The 23,894-nt window shown below is 41.2% G+C and overlaps 2 protein-coding genes across 2 annotated transcripts in view; one reads left to right on the top strand and one right to left on the bottom strand.

The window, feature by feature from the left end:
* Nucleotides 1–1,285: 1,285 nt before the first annotated feature.
* Nucleotides 1,286–6,420, bottom strand: LOC144456537 (uncharacterized). Its single transcript, XM_078151752.1, has 3 exons — nt 6,160–6,420; nt 5,256–6,090; nt 1,286–4,024 (listed from the first exon to the last, which is right to left on the bottom strand). The coding sequence occupies exons 1-3, from the start codon at nt 6,418–6,420 to the stop codon at nt 3,990–3,992; spliced, it is 1,131 nt and encodes a 376-aa protein (XP_078007878.1). The 3' UTR covers nt 1,286–3,989.
* The window catches only part of PIK3R1 (phosphoinositide-3-kinase regulatory subunit 1), a 102,440-nt gene continuing 84,492 nt past the window's right edge, over nt 5,947–23,894 (top strand). The window contains exons 1-2 of the mRNA XM_020998363.2: nt 5,947–6,034; nt 19,241–19,934. Coding sequence (XP_020854022.1) covers nt 19,583–19,934 — 352 coding nt within the window. The 5' untranslated portion in view covers nt 5,947–6,034; nt 19,241–19,582. The remainder of the gene's footprint in view (nt 6,035–19,240; nt 19,935–23,894) is intronic.

Here is a 23,894-nt window from a genome sequence, read left to right as displayed (position 1 = left end):
TTTAGCATGAATTCAGCTTAATGACTTTTCCCTTAAAATAGAGTAAAGAAAAGGAGGCAAGTCTGGAATAAATTAGTGATTAAAAAAAACCCCACCCTGATACCAAAAAAAGACATCATCTAAGAAATATCAGTAATTAAGTCTTTTAGAGTGTGTTTTGGACTAAATAGCTATATATGCAAAAATACTTGTTAAACTCTGAGTACACTTACTATAGGCAGTTTCCATATTAAAGTACAAAATTCTAACCCTCAGTAAAAACAATACTTTGAGAATACAAATTTACTTAATCTTAACAATTTCCCTAGCTAGGCTTTGAGAAAAGTCTACATGGTATTAGCAAAATCTGGGAAGCAAATGTGCTTCCATTATTCCAGGAGTCTGTCTGAACACTGCAGTACAGATACATGGACAGCTCTGCAGCCACTCTGAGAGAAGAATAAAGGCTGGGATCTCATTTTTGAAAAATCCATTTAAGCAGTTTGCTTATCTAAAACCAGATTTCACGATCAGGGTTATCTGCTGCACTGGTGTGTCTCTGTTCTTGGCTGGCAGGATTGGGCACATGTTATCCAAACCCACTTAGTCACCCAGCTGTCACAGTACTATCTGGCAGAGATATGCCACGGAGCACCTAATTCACTAACATTAAAATCTCCCACGACTGTGATTTCTGTCTTATTTTCCTCTTTGTTCTTATCATCTCTTTGGGGCTTAAGTGTATTTCCAAAAATGTGACTGCTCCTAGAAATGCAGGATGTTTCAGATTTGCTGCTTTGCTAAACTGACAATTCCCTAAATGACTTCAGGATTGTCACATATACCAGATGATGTGGCTACTTTCCACTACAAAAAGAGTCTGTGTTTTGTTCTTTGGTCCCCTTGAAGGAGCATGAATTTATAATCAGTAATTTCTGAGTAAATCAGCATGGTGTAGGGGAGAAAGTGCTAGGTATGAAGACCAGAAGGAGGCCTGGGATTAAAAAATCCTGCTCTGAGGCTTGCTGGAAGTGTAAACCTGGGAGTCACTTAACCTCTTCGTGCCTCAGGCAATGCTCTATGACCTATCCACTAAAGCTGGGAGTTCGGCTTGGCTGTGAGACTTCCCCATGATAATGAATGAAATCCTAGTTACTTCACTTATTGCTTAGAAATCACATACATACATACATGTATGTGTAACATATACATACACATAAATGTAAAATATGCAAACACACAACCAGCCATACATACACATACATATTATATCTTTAATAATTAATTTTAAATAATAAATCAATAATTAATTTAAAAATTTAATAATTAAGTGAAAGTTCACTAGGCAACCAAAGTGTAACAAAAATATATATGCATGGTTATATACATTTACATATATGTACACAATAAGTAGGTATATGCATGCATGTGTATATTCATCCATCCATCCATTTACACACACACACACACAACACACACACACACACACACACACACGGGGTGGGGTGGGGGGGTTGCTTCATGGGACCTGCCCAATGTCAGACACCCAGGATATATCAAAGGTGGTAATAGATACCAGTCTTCCTGACTCCCAGACCAAAACACACCCACACCCACACATATATATACTTACATTTATTATAACATACAATTTATAATACACGCATTATATATAGTCAGGAAGACCTGAGTTCAAATCCAGCCTCAGACACTTAGCTGTATGACTCTGGGAAAGTCATTTAACTTATCTGCCTCAGTTTCCTCAATTATAAAATGGAGATAATAATAATATCACCTAACTGTTGTCAGGAGCAAATGAGACAATATTGTAAAGTGCTGAGCACAGTGCCTGACACATAGAAACTGACAATACAAGACAGCTCAAGCCCTTCAAGAAGAGATATGGATACAAACAATGGAATTTATAATTATAGACTTAGACCTAGGAGGGACTTTAGAGATCTAGTTTAGATGGGGTAGCTAGGTGGTACAGACTCATCTTCCTGAGTTCAAAATCCAGCCTTAGATACTTACCAGCTCTGTGACCCTGGGTAAATCACTTAACCTTGTTTGCCTCAATTTTTCCATCTGTCAAAAGAGTTGGAGAAGAAAATGGCAAACCATTCCAGTGTCTCTGTCAAGAAAACCCTAAATAGGGTCATGAAGAGTTGGACATGACTGAACAACAACAGCTCAGACCAGGGACCACTCAGGAATGTAGCCCTAACCAAATTAAAATATAATGGGAAAATAATTAACAAAATGAATTTTTAAATCCAATAAAATATATGACATTCCATTTTTAAAAACTATTTTAAACATCCTCTTTTTTAAAAATCTGAGTTCCAAATTCTCTCCTTCCCTCCAACCTGTCCAACCTTCCCATCCAATGAGCATTGATATCCATTATACAAAAATCATTACATTTTAAAGCCAATATGCTGCCTACGGGGATCCTTAAGTATAGATTAATGCTCCCCCTCCCCCCTTCTATTTGAGTTGGCTATCAATGTTCTAGTTTAACTTAACCTGCTTCTTTTGGATGACTGTAAGGGTCACATAAGTAGCTAGCAACAAAGCTGGACTAAAACTTGGCTTCCCTGATTCCAAAACCAGCACACTTTTCAATGGACCATATTTATAATTTACATATTTCTACTCTAGTACCCAGTATTCTTTCATTCAATGGCTGCTGTTACTTGTGGCTTTGTTAATTTCAAGTTTCCTTTAAGATAAAGTAGCTTCACAAGTGTTTATTCATTGTATCATCTCTCTAGGACTGGAAGTGATTCAAGATGGCCAACTAGTCCTATTCCATCATTTTACAGATGGGGAAAGTGAGGCCCAGAGAGGGGGAAGGTCATTGCCAAAAGTTACATAGGGAATAAATGGCAGGATTAAAACTCAGGTCCTTAAGCTACCTTCCCTTGACAAATGTGCCCAAATCACACAGACCTGTGTCTCTTCACATGCAAAAAGGACAGAAACACTGATGTCCCCGTGACCGAATTGGATTTTGTTTCAATGTCAAATATGTATTTGCAATGTTCATATTTTCTAAGAATATTCAACATTGAATATTTGAGAATATTCAAACTTTGAAAATAAGCAGCTTGGCATTATGGAAACTGATGGGCTCAGTTAGGAAGCTGTTCAGTCATTTCAGTCATATGCGACATCATGTGACCCCATGGGGGGGTTTCTTGGTAAAGATACTGGAATGGTTTGCTATTTCCTTCTCCAGCTCATTTGACAGATGAGAAAACTGAGGCAAACAAGTTGAAGTGACTTGCTCAGGGTCACACAGCTAGTATCTAAGGCCACATTTGAACTCAGAAAAGATGAGTCTTTCTGACTTTAGGTCCAACACTATTTACTGCCCCACTTAGTAGCCAGAAAGTCCTAGATTAAAATCCTGTTGTGGACAGTTGTTCTGGGATAAAGGGCATGCCACTGAATCAGAGTTTCATGCAATTTCTTTGACTTATCTACTAAGAACAGACTTATCTATAATGTTTAGATAGAAAGAGTGGCAGCACTAAGAAAATCATAAGCCCTTTCTGCTGATAATAGTCATCATTCTAGTGCACTTCCTGAATTATTGGGTGTTCATCCCTACCATGATGGTCCCTGTAAGCCAGGGCAAATGAATGACTGAATTCAAGAAATACTGTACTCTAAGCTTCCACATGCTTGGCAAGAATGCTAATAAAGCTTTGGGTCTAAAGCACTCAGCAGCATTCTCCCAAGGAAATGGAGAATTTAAACAAGGAAGCCTTCTAGTTGCTTTCACCATCCTAGCTCAGTCTTCTGTGCTGGCCTTCCACCTCAAATAAATAGCTAGCAAACAACCTTTCACGCTTTTTTTTCCCTTTGAATGACACTGCTAGAAGGCATCCTTTCACACTTGATTTGTGGTTAAATAATTTTTTACTCAGGCTTATGCAGAATTCAGGACCAAACTTTTTATGTATTTATGTCACCCCAATTTTTTAGAATAGTTATATTGTTCAGGCTTCTTGTTGGTTTCGGAAAAGCCAAGATCCTAAAGGAAAAGAAAGAAAAAGAAAAAAAATCTCTGAGAATCACAAGTCAGCATGGAGAAAAAACCCCCCAAAAAACCCAATACCTGAATCACAGAATAGGAGAGTTGTCTGGGACCTTAGAGGGCACAGACTCTAAACCCTCCTCTTTTACATTTGTGGAAATAGAGGCCAAGAAAGGTAAAGTCACTATTTTAAGGTTATTGGTTAGCAACAGGGTGGTTCTGAGTGGAATCCTCTTTCCCCTTCACTGTGTTTCTTCCCCATTATCCCAAGTTTTCAAATATTATTTGCATCATTTTTCACGAAGCTATTGCATTGAAAAGAACTCACAGTACAGATTAGTTCTGCCCACTAGTATTTTAAAGTGTTATATGCTACCCCATTCTATTTTGGCAGGAAATAGAGGGCCTTTAATCCAGGTTTTAGGGAAGGCCAAAGAGAACTTCGTCCTGCAGAACAGCAGGAAGGGGAGAAAATTTTAGAGCTACCCTAAAAAGGATGGGTGGGGGAATTAACGTTTTAATTGTCTAATATTTAATGGGAAACAAGATACTGGTTTTACATTTAAATGTAGGGCCTTTGGACTGTTTGAACTAATACCAACCTTAATGCCAACAACAAAAATCAAGTCGGCTTTTGTTCCTCTTTCCTTCCCTTCCCCCCTTCCATTCCTTCAACCACACCCCCCCGGGTGGGATTGGGGAACCTGGTGAGCAGACAATTAGCGATAACCGGGTCAATCTGCCTTACTGAGTGACCTACATTTGCTTCAATACCACAAGAGCGGATGGGATTAATCAACGTGTACACACACACACACACACACTCACACTCTCTCTCTCTCTCTTTCTCTCCCTCCCTCCCCCCTCGCCCTCTGTCCTTATAAAGCTTGTATTCCTTTACACAGGCACTCCACCTCAGGTTCAATTAGGTGCCAAGCTCCTGGGGTTCAAGAGCCCGGGGCAAGTAGCTAGACCCTCTAGTTTACCCTTTCAGTCCCTTCCTTACTGCCCTTGGACAACTCACTGGGCAGCAAGGTCTTTACGCGCACTCCGTGGGCTGGTGCTTTAGAGGCGCCAGTGCTGGCCGATGGCCACCCTACCCACACCAACTCCGAGGCTGAGGGTCAAAAAGCGTTGGGGGTGACTGGGAGATTTAGGTAAAAGCGGAAGGTGGAGAGGAGGTCGTCGTGAAGGGGAGAGAGGAGACTCCCATCCGAGGAACACGTACTGGCCGGTCGCACACACTCGCCCCTCCAGCTGCCCAGCTGCCGCCCGCTCAGCCCCCGGGCTTGGGCCGGGGGCGGCCAGGCCAGCTGCCAGCGGCAGAGTCGCAAGAGGCGCGGACGAAGCGCACGTCCGGGCGCTCGTCCAGAGGGGCCGCAGCGGAGCTCTCCTCGAATCCAGCCCCGCTCCTCCTCCTCGCCCGACGGACGCCAGGGGAAGCTGCAGCAGTTCTGCCGGCTCGCTAGCTGGAGGAGGAGGAAGGGAAAAGGAGAAGGAGGAGGAGAAAGAAGCACGCCCGAGGCCCAGCCGGCGCGGGGGGCAGGGCGCGGCGCAGGAAGGGGCCGGCGGGCCCGGATCTCCACCACCCCCCGCGGGGACTCATTGGCCGGCAGGCAGTGGGCAGCGCGGTGAGTGGCGGCTGCGGCGGCGCCGGGAGGGAGGCGGGGGAAGGGGCGGTGGCCTCGGCGCTGGTTGGGAGACGGCGCGGGGGAGGGGAGAGCCAGGGGGCCGGGCTGGAGGCGGGGCCGGCGCGGGGCGACGGGGAGCTCCGGTGGAGAGCAGGCGCTGGCGGCTGCTGGAGCGGAGTTGGAGGAAGCTGGGGGCTGCGAGCAGGGCAGCGGGAGAGCGGCGGCCGCAGGAGAAGGAGGAGGGAGACACCGCCACGGAGAAGGGCAGCGAAGTGGCGGCTGCAGAGGCGGCGGGGCTACAGCCCGCGCATCCGTCCCGGGGGTGTCTGCGGGAGCGCGGAGGCCGCGCGAGCGGCGGAGCCAGGCTGCGGGGAAGGTAGGGGAGCCCGCGGGCTGGGCTCGGGGCGTGTGCGCGCGGCTCCCTCTCTCTTCCTGTCACCGCCGGCCGCTTCTCCTAGTTCCGGGCCGCGGCCGCGGCTGCGGGGTTAGCGGTGTCCGGGCCCCTGTCCCGCAGCCTGGCTGCTGCGACCTGGCCGGCGAGGCGCGCGTGCTGCCCCTTCGCTCACGGGACTGAGCTCCGCTTCCGTGCGCGCCGTCGGGGGTGCAAGGTCTTCTTTCGCCCCTTCCTCGGATCTCTCCGCGCCCCTGGGTACCTTTCCGGGGCAGGGGACGGGGGGCGGCTGCGGCTGCAACCCTTTCCCCAATTCTAGTAGGCTTGTTTCGGCTCCGGGTTCCCCCGTTCTTCTCTCGCAGGTTTTTCATGCGGGCTCGCGGCTGCTGCCTCTGGATCCAGGGGCGCTGGAGAGAGGAAGGCGCCCTCCCGGGGGAGCTGCCCCTCGCCCGGGGGGTGGAGGACTGGCAAGTGGTGGTCTAAGCAGCGACCCCCTCTGGAGTTTGACGCCCTCCTCTTCCGGGGTGTGGGGAAGTGGTGCGAGTCCGGGGAGCCCGAGCGGCGCCCCGGAGCCCCCGCAGGGCGTGCATTGTTTGGCCCTGGGCAGATTGGTGAATGCGCATTGAAAGACTGGGGTGGGAGTCTTTTCGGAGTCGCCCAGGCACCCAAACGTTTGTTACATGGTGCGAGACTGGAAGGCCTGCCGAGCAAGCAACATGGAGACGGGGTGGGGAAGAAAAGTGAGGATGTGCAAAAGGAACTGTAGCGTCTTTGGGAAGCGTCAGTCAGTTTCACCCAGAGCAGAAATAATTAATTGCAAATCTTTAAATAATTGCTCCACTTCCTCCACCTTCTCAAACCGCCCCCCCAAAAAAAACAATCCACCGCTTTAAAAAATATAATGCACTTTTGCAAGCAGCATTCAGGCATGACACAAGGGAATGAGTCGAATGGCCGTCACAGGGTCGAAAGCAGAACTGTGTGAAATAGATTAGGGCAAAATACTTTACTCTATCTGGGCTGTTGCTGTCTTGGAAAGATCTCCCGTCCACCGTTAGATCCTCTGGTGCACTTTGGAGCAGTGTTCTGAATGATTAATTTTTAGTTTGTTCATCTTTTCCGGGGTTTTAAAAATGTTAGGGATTTTTTTTCAGCTATAAATGCAAATGGATCAAGAGAGCCCTTAGATTTTGAATGAAGTATGAGGTTGTCATTTCAGCGTGGATTGCTGGGGCTTTTAGCTTTCAATGAGAACTATGCCTGGATAAGGACGAGTCTTGGATTTTGTGTGAAGTGGGAGAATGTTAATTCTTTGTGGATTGTTGAAGCTTTTTAGCTGTCATCCTGCAAACACAAAGGCTTGCCGACTTGCAATTTTCAGTAGAATATCTGTTTTAAGTCTTAAGGTGCATCATGTTTCAGAAAGCTTTTCGAAAACATTAGGAAAGAGAGTTCTGCATCTGTCAGAGGCAGGAGCTCGTTCTTAAGTTACAGTTAGTGCTTTCTTTTCCCTCACTTTTGAAAACTGGAAACTCGATTTCTATCAGTCAGCAAACATTTTATATGGTACCTACTATGTGTCAGTCACTGTCATTGACAGATCACGATGTTATTGGAAAAAGGATATTTGGAGTAAGTAGTTATGACATGCAGATAGTACTTCATTTTCATGTGATATTCCTAGAAATCTAAGTTGGCTAACTTGTAGAAGCAAGTATTTACTCATCAAAGAGCAAATATTATAAGCATAATTTTTTCCCCTAGAGGACCGTGATGGTATGGTACAGTGACCTCTTAATCTTGGATAATTAAGACTAGAGTTTAGGATCTAATTCAAAAGACAGACTGGAGCAAGCTGTCTTTTAAGAAGTGTTGAATAATTCCACTGCTGACTTCCTAGGAAGCTTTTATTTGCCAGACAGTGGTAGACTCCAGAGGGACACACTTTTTTCCATAGGGATTTGTTAATTCTTTCTCTTGACTAAATGGACTAAGAGACTGTGTGTGCTGCGGAGGATGGACTAATACTGGTTTTAAAAATGGCTACAGGTTTTTATTTTATTACCTTGACTTTGGGCCTGCTCTTGAGTTGCAAAATCGTAGTCTGTGCAGACAGACATCTGTTGTTTCCTATGTTGATATCATTGTATCTTTTCACATCTGGAGTAAGTGACAAAAGATTTAGTTGCTCACTGTTGGAATGGCTTGATTTTTTTTAAAGTGTTTTTTATTGTTTTGGGCCTAAACTGTGTTGGTGCAAGATATCTGAGAAGCATAAATTGTTGGTTTTAGGAAGCAGAAATAGTGTGTATTAAGTCACAGATAATGCATCTTGTGATTGCTGCTGGCAGGTTTTAGAAATATGTCCTTATCCAGAGAACATTTCTTTTAGTGTCTTTTTAGAGCAGGGGACCTTTTGGGAGAAGGAGGCACCAAAAAAGTGGGTTGTTCTCAGGTTTGTTTGTGGTGGGCTTACAGGTTGAGGCTTAACTTGTAATGCCCATGTGATTATCACAAGTCATTATTTTAAATATTTTTCCATTAAAAAAAAACTATGGCTGCTTATAGCCATTTCACATTAGTACGCTACTATTTTTTTTTCATGGGGTTAGTTTGTGAAATTTGTGGAGAGTCTAACAGATGAAATTGTACACAGGCAGGGTCAGTAAAACAAATCCATTATTAAGGTTTTTTTGGCTTGTAAAACGTATAATTTTAAATGAAGGAGGTACTGAGCAGATTATAGAAGTGTGGTTTGATGGAGATTAAAGTAGGTGAGCAGTGCCTGTGTTGTATTACTATTGATATTATTAAGATCATTATTAATAATCTCCACTGTTTGAGGTGTAGGAGGAAATGCCTGGGTGTTTGCTTGTATTCCTTGTTGTCCCATTTTCCCCAAATAATTTTTTGAGAATATACAAATTTGCCACTAATAGACAAAGAGAATAGAGGTAGTGATAATGAAATACTCAGTGATTTATCGAGTCATTGTCTCCCCCCTCCCCCTTCAGTCTGCATATAAGATAACAGGGAATTCTACAACCCCCTCCACCAAAACCAAAATTGTAATTCCAGTTTGATATTTGGGTCACTTGTCACAGTTTTTTTTTTAATTCCTCTTCCTACCTGCCATGCTCTTAGATACAGTTTTACAGTGTTTCCTACTTAAAAGGAAGGAAATTAGAGGCTGTTATCTACATTAAACCAAATAATATGAAGATAGCATTCTAAGAAATATGCTTCATTTTGTTTGACATGGGTTAGATTTTAAAGAAATATTGAATCAGTGAATTGTAGCTTTTCCTTTAAGAAAAAAAAACCACACACACCCCACTGCCAATATCTATCTCAAAGTGCCTTTTATCAGTTATATTCTGTAAGCATTATTTTGGTTAAAATGTATACTCATAGTTTTGACATAGTGAAAATGAGTTCCAATTAAAGATGACCCCCACAAGGAATATCTGTTGTCATTTTTTTTTTTTTGGTCACAGAGGTCATGGTTGAAAGTGAGTGGAAATTCCTTCAGTGAGAGTTGTAAATTAATAAAACTCAGGTGACTTGCCCCACCCTCTTTCTCTTTGCTTTCCTCCTTGGACTCAACTGATATAGTAGTGAAGTGATTGGCAGGAATCAGGGCTATGAGTAGGCAGCTGCCTTTGCTCCCAAGTTGAACAGTGGTTACATCTTTGAGTGCCTTTGGGTCACTGTGGTGACATCGTGACAGAGGGACAGATCCCCACGGGTATGGATCTAATACTTTGACCCCGGATTGTTTCTTTGACTTCACATGTTACCTTTTTCATCCCATTTCCCTCCCCTCCTCAAAATCGGGTTTAAGTGACTTGCCCAGGGTCACAGAGTATCAAGTGCTGAGGCCAGATTTGCACTCCAGGTCCTCCTGATTCCAGGGCTAATTCTGTGTTCACTAGGCCAATGCCCCTGCTTTTCTACTGCTATGGAGAGTGCTGCTAGGTGAGCCAAATCCCATATCATAGAAAGAAATTTTAAATTAAACCGTTGTTCTGGGATTCAGCAGGAAGAAAGGTGGTCGTCATATCTAGAGAAATTGAGGTGGGGGGCAAGTCTATGAACAGAAAATAAGGAAACAACTTCTGCTCTAATTAGGTGATAAGATCTAAAGTATTCTGTTTCTGTGATTATCCAGGGATTGCTATGTGGAAGAACTGAGTCCTTTTCTTGATGCTCTAAACATAGGCTCTTGGAGTCACAAATTGCAAAAGTGAGATCCCTTTCACCATTCCCAGGTTCTAACCATGTAACTCCTAATGGATACCTTATGATACCTAACATTTCCTACAATAATCTTTCCATTCTGAATCTTTTCTAGCATTGAGTGCTCTTATCAGGCTAGCTACTAAGTTAATTAGACATTTGTTAAGCCTGGGTACACAGATTAACATAATTACATATTATGTTGGTATGTTATTCACCAGTCATTTCACTCATATTAGTCTTATTTGGCCAGCTAAATTGTACCATTTCCTGAAGGTAGGGTTTGTTGTTTAGTTGATTAGTATCGTTTCTTGGCAAAGATAGTGCTGTAGTTTGCCATTTCCTTCTCTAGCTTATTTTACAGATGAGGAAACTGAGGCAGACAGTAACTAAGGCAAACAGTTAAGTGTCTTGCCCAGGGTCACACAGCTAGTAACTGTCTGAGGCTTGATTTGAACTCGGGTCTTCTTGATTCCAGGCCTGGCACTTTGCCTCACCTAGCTGCCCTAGGCTAGAATGTAGACTGTGTCAGAGACAAAATGTGTAATAAACCTGGGAAGAGGTGGGAGTCTGCTGCCAAATTGTGAAGGGCTTTCATTGCTAAACAGAGGAATTTATATTTTTTTAGAGGTAATCAGGTACCAGTAGAGCTAATTGAGCAGGAGAGCAGCATGGTCAGACCTACCATGCTTTGAAAAGTATTATTTTGGCAGCTATTTGGAGGATAGATTGGGGTGAGGAGAGAGGATGGAATCAGAAACACCAATGAAAAGTCTTTGACCAGTAGTAGTACACGTAGGAGGTGATGAAGTCATGAACTAAGGTCATTGTGTGAGTGTAGAGAATGGAACTGATGTGAGAGAATTTGTAAATGTAGAGTCTGAAAGACTTGGAAAGTGTTTTTGGATAATTGAGGGTGATCCTCAGGTTGTCAGGGAGGTGACTTACCTGGGTGACTTGGAAGGAAGGTGGCACCCACAACAGAAATAAGTTAAGAAGAAAGAATGGTTTTGGGGCAAAGACAATGACTTCTTTTGGGACATGTTGAATTTGAGGTGCTTAAAGAACATCCGTCCGAAAACAGAGTTTTTGACTGGATGGTTTTAATTTTAATTATTCTAAATAAATGTGTTTGGAAAGGTTCTACTTCAGTTTAAAATTCCTTTATCTAATCACAAACTGTTGTCATTCCACCTCTCCCTCTGCCATACAGCTCTTAGACCCTGTTCTTCATCCAAGCTGTAGCTTCTGATTGCTTAACTAGTTGGTTCTTTCCCAGGCCATTACCCCTGAGCTTGCTACCCTCTCATCCCTTTTCCATCTTGACCCCTTGGTGAACCAGTTCAGCTCTACACTCCACTTCTTTTGAGTCCCTCGCCTCCTTGTTTATCTGTCATCTTGCCTTGCCAAGACTCGGCCTTGGATCACTTCCACTTTCCTCCTACACACACGTCGCTGAATGAAATGGGAGAAAACTCATGAAACCATGCCGAGTCCATTACGAAGAATTTATGGTACATAACTCTAAGTGGAGTCTCACTGCTGCAAGGCAATCCTTTCATATTCCTCTAATTCACAGTCTCACTCTCCAAAGAAGCTCCTCCAAACCTTTTCATTCCTTCTCAAACCTCCATTGCCCTCCTCTCACCCTCTCAGCTGAGAACCTTGCCTGTTATTTTGCTGGAAAAATTGAGGTCATTTACTGGGAGCTCTCTCTTCTCCCCTCCTACTCATTTCACATGACCTGTATGACTTCTGTCATTATCTCCTCCTTCACTTGTGTCTCACATGAAGAGGTGGCCCTTATTACCAAGGTTAAGCCCTCTCTACGTGCCAAAATGATCCCACCTCATCTTGTCTTCTCCCCAGTAGATTGCCCACCTCTCTCAATTGGATTTCAGGCTAGATTTGAACTCAGGTCCTCCTGACTCCAGGGCTGGTGCTTTATCCACTGCACCATCGAGCTGCCCCTGCCCCCCACTTCTCAGTGACTTTCAGTCTCTTCTTGTCAGCCAGCTTCTTCCCTCACTTGATTCATCTGTCTCCACTGGTGATCATCCCATTTCTCTTTTATTGCTAAACTCCTTAAGATCATCTGTAATTGATACATCTACTTCTTTTCTCTTCCTCCCCCCCCACCTTCTCCTCCTTTCCTTTTCTTCTCCCCTTATTGTCAGCTCTCATGGAATCAGTTATCATCTCTGTGCTTATGATTCTCAGCTCTACTTATCTATGCTACAGATATGCTAATCTCCAGATGATACTCATTGTCTCTTCCACCTCAAAACTGTCTGCCCTTCCTAATTTCTTTATTTATGGTTGAGGGCACCAATATCCTTCCAAGTCATTCAGGCACCTCTTTCTTTATCACACCTCATATCTAATATTTTTCCAAGTGGTATTGATTTTACCCTTGCAGCATCTTTTGTATATGCCCCCTTCTCTCCTCCCCATCCTAGTGCATGCCTTCACCACCTCATGCCTGGACTATTGTAGATTGCTGTCTGGTTTCCTTGTCTTAAGTCTCCCCATCCAATCCATCCTGCACCCAGCTGTCAAATTAATCTTCCTAAAGTGCAGGTCTGACCATGTCACCTTCATATTCAATAAACTCCAGTGGCTCCTATCACCCCTGAAATCAACTACAAAATTCTTTTTGGCATTCAAAGCTCTTCACAAGGTAACCCAATCCTACCTTTCCAGTCTTCTTACACTGCCCCACTCTCCCCAGCTCTGTTCCAGTGACACTGGCCTTTCTGTTCCTCAAACAAGACATTTTGTTCCAGGCATTTTCACCATCTGGTGCCCTTGCCTGGAATGCTCTCTCCTCATCCCTGCCTCCTGGCTTCCCTTAAGTTTCTGTGGAAATCTCATCCTTTATGAGAAATCCCCACTGATCCCCCTCAGTGCCTACTTTTGTGGCCTTCTATTGATAATCTCCAGTTTATTTTGTGTAATTTTCTTTCTCCACAGTTGTAGATATGTTGTCTCCTCTTATTTAGATTATGAACTGAGAACATAGTCTGTCTTTTGCCTTTCTTTGTATCCTCAGCTCTTAGCACAGTGCCTGATAAGTAGTAGGCACTCAAAAATGCTTATTGACTGACTGTTTATTTGTGTGTGTATATATAATTTTGAAATTTGCTAAGCATTTTAGAGATGCTAATTTATGTGCTATAATGCTATAATTTATGTGTTATAAAAAGATAATTGGCTGCGCTTTGAAAGACAGATTTTGAAGATGCAAGAAATTGATTCCTTTTTGTATTGGTTCATTCTTCTTGTCACAGAGATTTTTATCTTCCTTTGCTTTGTGTTCCAAATTCTGCCCTTAAATATATGTATAAAATTTATAGTGCCTTTTAGGTAAATCTCTGGTTAGTTAATCAATAAGCAAAGCTTTTATTTTGAGACTTTGAGTCGATGTTTCATGTTATCTGTTAACCTCCCTATTTTATCCACGTTCTAAACTGTCTGATGTATTTTTTTTTAATGATATTAAACTTGGCTTAATTTAGAAAGGCAAAAACTTGCTTTAGTACTGATGAGTGTGTGTGTGTGTGTGTGTGTGTGTGTGTGTGTGTGTGTATGTAGAATTGCAATATTATTTTTTTCCAGGCAGTTGGGGTTAAGTGACTTGCCCAGGGTCACACAGCTAGTAAGTGTCAAGCATTTGGTCTGAGTTCGGATTTGAACTCAGGTCTCCTGACTTCAGGGGGGTGCTCTATCCCACTGCACCACCTAGCTGCCCCCTGAATTGCAATATTCTTAACAAAGTTGGAACTACCTTTTCTTAATGTTTTCTGCTCCCAAACTTGTTGAAGAGAGCCTGATACATGGATAGCATACTGGCCCTATCTCTAACCTTTCACTTACGTTTTGTGAGTCTTGGTTTCATTGTCTGTAAACAAGGAGAAGTAACTCGTGTAGTACCTGCTTCTACCTATGTAAAGTGTTTTGCAAAACTTTGTGCTGTGGAAATGTCACCTATTATTATTAAAGTCCTTTTTTAATTCAAATATGTTACCATTAGGCCTTTGCCAATTGTCTGTGACAAACAACTCTAAAAGCCTTCATGCGATCGATTCTCAGTTCCTTTTTGAACATAAAAAAGTTTTATAATCCAGAATTGGCTATAATTTTAGTGGTGAGGTAATACACCTTCTCTAACTAATGGTGTGGCATGCACTCCAGTGTTACCAAAGTTTAGTCTAGACTAAAAAAGTGAGGCAAGGGGGTGCAGTGGATAGAGCTCCAGCCTTGGATTCAGGAACACCAGCGTTTAAATCCGGCCTTAGACACTCGACACTGACTAGCAGTATGACCCTGAGCAAGTCACTTAACTCCCTATTGCCTTGCCAAAAAGCAGGGGAAAAGAAAAAAAGACTGAGGCAAAATTGTACTAATGGGACTAGTACTTTTGTAAGTTAAAATTAGATCAGAATAAGTTCATTCTTAGTGTATTGTGCTAATCTGTAGTCCTTGTAATGTAGTCTTATAGTTCTTAATGGAAAAAAAATGAATAGACTAAATGCCTTTGTCTTAAAATTTTGCAGTTGTAATTTGAAAAGGTCTCAATATTAGCTAATTGATATTAACAAAGTAGGTGATCTGTTGCACAGTAGTGAAATATTACCACACTCCCAGGCCAGATAAACATAACTGGAAAATATTTAACAAAAATAAATAAGAGGGCAGTAAAACAACAATAATATTATATTTTAAAACAGAGTTAATATGTGGCCTGAAGGGATCCTTATGTACAAATTAGGAGCCCTTGTTTTTATTTGAGTTTGACCTCAGACTAGCTGTATGGTTCTTGGGGTAAGTGACTTAATTTCCCTTGGTTTCAGATTTCTCATCCATAAAATGGGGGGTTTGGATTGCATGGCCCCTAATGTCCTTTCCAGCTTTAAATCTATAAGCCTCTCAAAAAAACCCCTTTGTATATTAAATTTGAAAAGAAAATATTTATTAGACAGTTATGATAGTAAAAATAGCATTACAGGGTTCTACAAGCCTATTTTCTCATTGTGCTTTAGCCTCTTAAGAGCATCTATGACAAGTGACTGTAGTCAAGATCAAATGAGATCATGAGGATAAAGTTATGTCATTGATACCTGTTAACTATTCGTTTTGGTCATATCTACCCAGCTGGGGAGGATGTTGCCTTAGTGACTTGGGAGATGAGTAGCCTGACAGTATGTATAACTTGGGTCCTGAATGGTTTTTAAGAGTCTTTACTGAGCATTGACCAATTTTTTTTTTTTGGTGTGTGTGAGGCCATCAGAGTTAAGTGACTTGCCCAGGGTCACACAGCTAGTAAGTGTCAAGTGGCTGAGGACATATTTGAACTCAGGTCCTCCTGATTTGAGGGCTAGTCCTATATTCACTGCACCATCTAGCTGCCCCCATTGACCAGTTTTGAGGCTATTGGACCATCTGGAGTACCAACAGGAACAGTGGGAGGAGGAAGAGGAAGCAGTGGTCCAGTGGTTCAGACAGTGATAACCCATGTGATTCTGGATTCCCTAATGCCCTTTGTCCTATATGAAGTTGGAAGGCAAAATCTTTGCCTCTGTAGCTCAGGTGGAAAAGCCTGACATAACAGTAGAACTGAGAAAGCAGCAGGGAGTAATAATTAAAACTTTTATCTGTGCTGTGCTTTAAAGGTTAGAAGACACTTTACATACAGTATCTCATTTGAGCTTCACAGTATCCATTAGGTTGTTCAGGGATAATAATCTCAATTTTCCAGATGAAGATACTGAAAGAAAGAAATAACTTTCCCAGTATCATATATCTATGGATATATGGTCAGAGGTGAGATGTGAACCCAGTTCTTCCTGACTTAAGTCCAAAATAGGGATGTCTGAACTAGCCACAGGAGCAAGGTGGGGGGACATAAGACTTTCAGGAGTAAAAAGTATCCAAGCTTTACTTATTTCCTCTGATTTAAAGTTTTTTCACATGCTAATAGCACATTTTAGCATTTAGCCTCTTAGGACTCTCCTAAGTTCCATTCCCGTTGCTACCTTCCCAAAGTAGTTTCGGGGATCTGTAAACTGTGAGACACTACACTCTGGGAACCTACAGACTGAAGCTGTTGATAGTGAGCTAGGGCCACTGTTGTAGAACTGGCTTGGGCAGCCAGACAAGTCAAGTGTAGGCCTCCCCAGGGGCTGCATGGGAGTAGGAATAACAGTCAGGAGAAAAGGGAGGACCTCGGGTCAGACTCTCCCACTGCCTTCTCCATTCACTTCTTAGGATCATAGAGTTAGAAGAGCAGGGCTTCTTAACTTTGGTAAGTGTCTTCAACCTCTTGGACAGTCTGGGGAAGTCAGTGGGGGAGGGGCCCTTCTCAGAATCATGTTTTTAAATGCTTATATTACATAGGATTATAAAGGAAACCAATTATATGGAAATAAAGATGTAATTTTTTTTTCCCATCTGAATTCACAGACCCTCTAAAGTCTGTGCATGCATGGATGCCTCGGGGATGGGGTGCAAAAAAAGTCCCCTTTGCAAACTTTAAAGGGTTATATAAATGTGAACTGCTATTATCATCTTCTTTGCAATCAAAAGATGTCATCAAATCGATCTATGGCTGGAAAAGGAAATAGGATACAGCAAGAGCAAGTGATAACAGATGGACCGCCTACTTGCATCATTTGTGCTGCTTACAAAGCTGAGAGACATAAAGGAAGGTCCCCAACATGGCGGCCAGACTCTCTAGGAGGGATTTAAGGGAGTACATGAACAATAGACAAAATGAGGGCAGGGTGGACTGTTGGGTTTAGAGCCCAGAAGACCTGGGTTCAAACCCTGTCTTTCTCTAACTGGTTGTGTGAGTCCAAACAAGTCACTTAATCCTCTAGATGAGTCCAGCAACTACCTAGGATTACTGAAGTAATAGAATTTTGGTGGAGGGAGCTCTCTACGTTGACAGCATCATAGTGTGTTCATCTATGGACAAAGAGATGCACAGGATGAGAAAGCATGAATGGATTAGCACCTGCCCTGTGCAGAGGAGAGATTCTTTGAAGTCTGAAAGTAGTAAGGCATCCTGGCTCCCTCCATGTGCAAATGTTAAATCACCTGCAATAGCTAGCACAGGCAGGAGAATATATAGGAAATTAATATTTACAGATTGTAATATATAAAGATCCCACTTTTCATAGATGACAGAATCATTTAGAAGACCTGTTGAAACTGCATTCAGTAATGCCAGCACTCCCAACATGAACTCCTTAGGTTTCTTCTAATAACAAACAGAGGCAAAGAAGTTACTAAGAAAATGGTAAATGTAAAAGAATAAACAATTTATTTTTCTTGATTAAAAAAAAACATTTACTAAGTACTGTGCTGGATGCTGAGATAAAATAGAAACAGCAACATGGTTCCTGCCCTCGCAACAATTATCTTGTAAGAGGGGAAGACAACATATATTGTTGAGGGATAAGCAGGGAAGAAGTATTTTGGTCTAGGAAGTCAGGGATAGTGAGTGGAGCCATAGGGCAATTGATTGATGTGTACTTTGTGGAAATGGTAGTGTTGAGAGGTGGAAAAAGGGTAGAGAGTGAAATAGAGGGGAGTCAGAGCAGCATGCTGGGGATCTGGGTGGAGCTAGATACTGAGAATTCTGGCCAGTCAAGAGTTCAGGGTGGCAGGGCAGGATCTAGAGTGCCCATTCTGGAGCCAAGGCACATGCTGGGAAATGGATCCTCCTTTGTACATTGCACTTCTAATTTCGACGCCTGTGGCAGTCTACAGCTGGGTAGGGACTCCCTCCAGTGGCTTTTAGCCTCCTGCTAGAAAAAAAAAATTCCTCCACCTCTGTCTCCAGACAGTTGGAGATATGGATATTTTTATGAGTTCTGTGCCTCCATTACAGCAGCACCCTGAAAGTTTGGTTCTAAAAAAGCATCTTTTGTTAGTTTGGTTGATTCTGGCTCTGTCAAAAAACAAAGTTGCTCTCTGAATAGGTATTAGACAAAGGAGTTTTCTCACCCTTATATAACCTGGTAATTGCCTTTATTTTTTAATTGATAGAATTGAAACACAAAACTATAATTCCAGATGAATGTTCTTGCTACACAAAAATTTCTATGTTAATATATATTTTCCTAAATATGTAGCAGTCCTAACAGTGCTATTGCCTTCGGAAAGGGCTAAAATTTTAACTATGGAAAAATGAATACACTTTGAAATGTCAGCATGTAATCATTTAATTTATAATTAGGTTTTTAAAAAAAAGATTAGAATTTTAAATGGCTGTGATACTGAAGTTTTAAAATGTGCCTTCAGTCTGGAATACTTAAATAAGTTTTTTTTTGATGGTTCATTCCCAGGCTTGAAACACATTCTTTCCTCACCTCTGCTTCCTAGAATTCCTAGTTTTCTTTAGAGCTCAGCTTACCTGACACTTTTTACGTGAAACCCCTGAAATTCTCTGCTATTAGTGTCCCCATCTCACTACCTTGTCTTTATTTTTTATATCCTTATAACACGTAGAAGCCACTGCCCTAATAGAATCTAAGTTTCTCAAGGGCCAGGAATGTTTGATTTTTTGTTTTTATATGCCCAGTACATAGATACTTGCTTTTAAAAAATTTGTTGTTTGATTGAGTATAATAGGATATTGAAATTATGACAATATATAATTTCAACAAATATGTAAAACTCAATATATAAAGCAGTATATTGAATATATGAGCATATTTACATAAGATATAGTCATTGTATATAAATGCGTGTTCTGTCTATCTACATGAAACTTCTTTTTGCTTTTTTGTGATATTTAGAACCGAAGCTTTCAAGTTTTAACCTCTGTACAAAAAGATAAGGTACAGAAAAAAAACCAAAGGTAAAATGTGTGTATCATATTGAAATTTCAGATGGACAAAAGCAGTAAGTTTGAAGTTAATGAGTATTCTGTTTTTTCTTTACTAGGTAAAGCATGTGTGCAAGGTACAGCTGTAAGATCTTAAGGCTGATGGACAGTCAGTGGCAAGAGCATCACAACAGCAGATGGCATTTGACTGTGCAGTTCAACTGAGTGTTTGAAGCCCAGAGAATTGAGAAAAGGAGCCCATCTGAAGGGAGGAAGTGGCAAACATTCTCCTGCCACGCCATTGATGGAGGACACATGGGCAGTAGAATGGCAGATCACCTTTCTTTTTAAACCTTTGAAGAATTCAATTTTAACTTTTTCTGGAATTACATTAGGTGTTTTAAGACACTCTCCCCAGGCTCTTCTCACATAAAGATAACATAACAAAACTCAGTCATTGAATGGTAACATTGGCAAAAATGAGTGCTGAAGGCTACCAATATAGAGCCTTGTATGAGTATAAAAAAGAACGGGAAGAAGATATTGACTTGCACGTGGGGGATGTATTAACTGTGAATAAAGGGTCCTTAGTAGCACTTGGATTCAGTGAAGGTGAAGAAGCAAAGCCTGATGAAATTGGTTGGCTGAGTGGCTTTAACGAAACAACAGGGGAAAGAGGGGACTTTCCAGGAACTTATGTAGAATATATTGGAAGGAAAAGAATTTCACCTCCTACACCAAAGCCTCGTCCACCCCGACCCCTTCCTGTAGCTCCGGGCTCTTCAAAACTGGAAACAGATAATGAGCAACAAGGTCAGTATTGACATTGTACTTGCTGACTAATTCTCTCTCTATTAAAGACAACTATTAAATTTGTATCTGGTCATTAAACCTGGGCCATTATGCATCATTTCATTCCTGTAGTATCTTCACCCAGAGGCCTTGTGTGAGAACTGTGGTCATCGTTATTACAAACCTAGGAATAGGAATATTTTATGTTATGTTAGTAGAGATTCTACTTAGTATGTGGATGTGTTTAAAACTTTTTCTATTTAAACCCTTTCTCTATTGGCACAGTAGGATGCAATTCTTGGTATTCTCCAGAGGAAACATGAAATGCCTTCTCAGTCACTCATCAAGCTTTTATTAACTGCTTATTATGTGCTAGGCACTGTGCTAAGTACTGGGAATACAAAGAAAAGTGAAACCACACTATTTCTGCCCTCAAGGAACTCATTTTCTAATGGGGAAACAACATGCAAAAAAAATGATATGATATATAATGTAAATTGAAATCTCAGAGGGAAGGCAATTCTTACTGTAAAACTTAGGATATTTGGCTAAACAGGAGTCTTAGAGGTGGGAGCCTTTTTAGAGTTAGCTATATTTATCATTAGAATATTTGTATGGGAAAATGTAGAGAGTAATAAAATGACCACAGAATCCAGCACAGAAGAAACCATTGTTTTTCTAACCCTGTATCTACCTTTTGGTTTCCTGTCCAGGAACACTGTGGCTGAAACACAATCCTGTAGTTAATATAAACGTGGAAGCTTCATTTTCCTTCAGTGCAGTTTTTTTCGTGGTATTAATGCATATATTCTGTTTGGGTGATGTGTGGAAAAAACTTTGCTTTAAAAAAATTATGACTGAGGCCACTTTAACTCAAACTGTGGATCAGAGATTGATCGTTATTGGCTTTTTACTAAACCAAAGTAGGGTAACAGCTCCTGCCTTGCCAGCTTTGTGGTTGAAGGCTTACATTTTTAGCTGCTTCACATAAGAAAGAGCCTCCTGCTTGGGCAAATATTGTAGAATTAATTTGTGCCATGCTAGGATATCTCTAGATAATTTTTGTGTGTGTTACATATTTTTTTCTTTTATCCTTTGATTAAAAAGGAAGTGTATTTGCCCAAGTTGCGTAATGACTTTCACCGTACGTGATGTTGCAATAACCTTCTGGAAGAGGTTCTGATGTTGCTAATGTTGGACTATACTGCCACTAATAAGGGATTATTCTGTCACTGACCAAATCGAGTGGACAAAAGTGGAAGTGGGGGAGGACAAAAACTGCCTTTTAACCCAGTTATCTTGGTAATAAGGAAAGACTGAATAGGAAATTAAAAAAAAAATTATCAGAGTCCTAGGAACTTGCTGAATGCTTAATGAAATTTGCTAGGGCATGCCAGAAGTTATGTTTTTCTTTCCCAAAGAAGATGCTGCTTTCTTAAACGATGTAAATTTGTACAATTAAGTTCAAGTAATGCCCACTACTATAAGACTATTCACAGAGCTTATTTCTGTTTGCATGTAAATCAAAAAGTATTGACTTAGCAAAAAGATATTGAACTCAGCCTGCTATTCAGAAATGATTTGTATGATTTCACTGTGTCTGTCCAAAGATATTTATCTGTTTATGTGAGTCTACTGTGCAACTATTTATTTGAATTCAGATTAAAAAAAAGTTAAGCAGAGTAATTTTTAATAGAAGTATTGAAAGAGGAAAAGAAGTTAGTGTTCCCTAATATACATAGCCTTACTTTAAAAGGAGGGATGGAGTGGGTTGGAGGGAGCTATTCACGAAAAAGCACATTTACATAGAAATATCGTCAAGAGTAATTCCAGTACGGTCATCAAAAAAAATACTCTCAGCAGTAATTTTAATTGACAGCTGGCCTCAAGTATTAATGTAATTTTTGTTGTCATTTAGTCATTTCAGCTGTGTCCAACTCTTCATGACCCCATTTGGGATTTTCTTGGCACAGGTACTGGAGTGGTATGCTCTTTCTTTTTCCAGTTCATTTTACAGATGAGAAAACTGAGGCAGAGTTAAATGACTTACCCAGGGTCACACAGTTAGTAAGTATCTGAGCCCAGATTTGAACTCATGAAAAAGAATCTTCCTGATTCCTGTCTTGGTGCTCTATTTTCTTACCTATCCTTAATCACTGAATGAATGTTGCCTCAGACAAACTGAAACCTGTTAAAGACTTTAGCTTAAAAGGCCAAGGTCTCCTTCTGCATCCAGGGCTGTCATCAGTCATCCTGATCTGTATCTTGCCTCTAGATTCAGATGGCTCCAGAGGAAAAAGTGAGGCTGGTGACTGCACAGTCTTCACTCACTTAAATCCAGTTCACTTACATTTTGTGGTCCTGTTCTGGAATGAAGGACAAACAACCTGGTGCTCTGTCCACTGTGCCACCTAGCTGCCCATCAGTATAGTGAGGTTGACTCTTAATGGAATAGAAATGAGTCTTTCCTGATTGGTAAATGAATTTTATTTCTCATTTTGAATTTATTCTTTATTATTTTACTTCATGTATATAGTACTGATGTAAAATCTTTTAATAGCTTTTTAAATCTGACTCTTTAAGACACAGGAAGCTGATTTTTTTTTTCTTGAAAGAAGCCACAAAAGAGAGGTGTAGAGTGATGAACATAATAGCATAAGAGAGAAAATTAATATAAAAAAGAAATTGAAGGCAGCACAAATAAAAGTTTGGTAAGAAAGTGGGAAGAGGTCTACATTCAGTTTTCTGGAAATATTAAGCCTCATGTTTTCCATTTTAAAGTAGCTTCAATTTAGTGCAGTGGTAATTTAATAGTTAGCATTAGTGACAAGACAGATTATTATGGAAAACAGAACAACAGGAATAAATTTTATGCATGTTAGCAATTTCTAATAAACTAGTTGGCTTCCTTTGGGCTAAACATATGTATTCTGCTTGAAAAGATATCAAAGTGACAAACTGGAAGTTAGGGAGCATAAATATCCTTTTCTACTTCATTGTAACATGATGATTATTATTCATCATTCATGCCTCTTCTTTATCCCCCCTCCACCCAAGTGTTCATTTGTGACCATATGTATTCAGTTTGATTGGTTACCACACTGAGTCTGCCAGTCAGGCACACTGGCTAGGCATGGGAATGGAAGCGAAAACAAAGATGGCCCCTGCCTTAAAGGGACTTAGATTCTAATGGGGGAAGACACATAAAAGAAAGCTGAAAAGGAGAAGGGAGAGGAAGGTACCCAGTGTCTGGGCATAATGGAGACGGAGAGATTGCAGTGTGGTGAGCCATGAGGTGATGGCTGGCCTGAGCTAGCCACTCACCTTCATTGGAGGTCCTGGAAGAAGCAGGGGTGGAGACATTGAGGGCAAGGACCAGATATATAGCTCCCACTTACTGACAAGGTATTTTGCAAAATGTTGTCACTCAAATTGTAATGGATCATAATAGTAAAAAAGATGAAACTCTGATTTGAGCTTCATGTTAATTGTGTATGTGTTGTACCCTACAAACCATAGTTACTTTTTTGAAGTGTTAAATTCTGGCTAGAATCCTTTTCAATATGAAAGCCCAGACATCGTTTGAATATTAAAATCTTTCTAAAAATTCATGTGGCTAAGGGAGTATTGTCTCAAAGCAGGGATAGCCATTTTGAGTTTCTAGTTAACCTTCATAATTGGGCACACATTTAGTATGTGATGTGTGAAACTATATAAGATTACAATAGCTAATTTTGTTACCTCAACTCCTTTTTAAAATTTTATTTCCCAGTATCATCCACTTTCAGTAGTTACCATTGTATTCCTTTTTTGAGGCTCTGAAGGCCTGAAACCCAGGTCTTAACTATTATGTTAGCTCCTCCCCAGTAATAAGTACTCAGGAGATTATCTAAAGTATTTATGCTGGTGGGAAATGGACTTTGTCTGTTATTACTCTCACTGTACCACTTTAGTAGAGTGAATGGAGTATCATGGTAAACA

The sequence above is a fragment of the Phascolarctos cinereus genome, unplaced genomic scaffold (genome assembly GCF_003287225.1).
Source record: "Phascolarctos cinereus isolate Bilbo 61053 unplaced genomic scaffold, phaCin_HiC Scaffold_4;HRSCAF=312, whole genome shotgun sequence".
In the NCBI taxonomy this organism is placed as follows: Eukaryota; Metazoa; Chordata; class Mammalia; order Diprotodontia; family Phascolarctidae; genus Phascolarctos; species Phascolarctos cinereus.
This window is presented reverse-complemented; position numbering and strand designations above follow the sequence as displayed.

Bases quoted from the DNA above. Each gene is read 5' to 3' on its own strand.
- LOC144456537 (XM_078151752.1), bottom strand. From the start codon at position 6,420: ATGAAAAACCTGCGAGAGAAGAACGGGGGAACCCGGAGCCGAAACAAG. The intron at 6,091-6,159 runs GCCCGGACACCG...CGGCGGTGACAG, and splicing joins AGCCAGGCTGCGGGACAGGG to GAAGAGAGAGGGAGCCGCGC. The intron at 4,025-5,255 runs GTACGTGTTCCT...CTTTTCCTTTAG, and splicing joins CGAGTGTGTGCGACCGGCCA to GATCTTGGCTTTTCCGAAAC.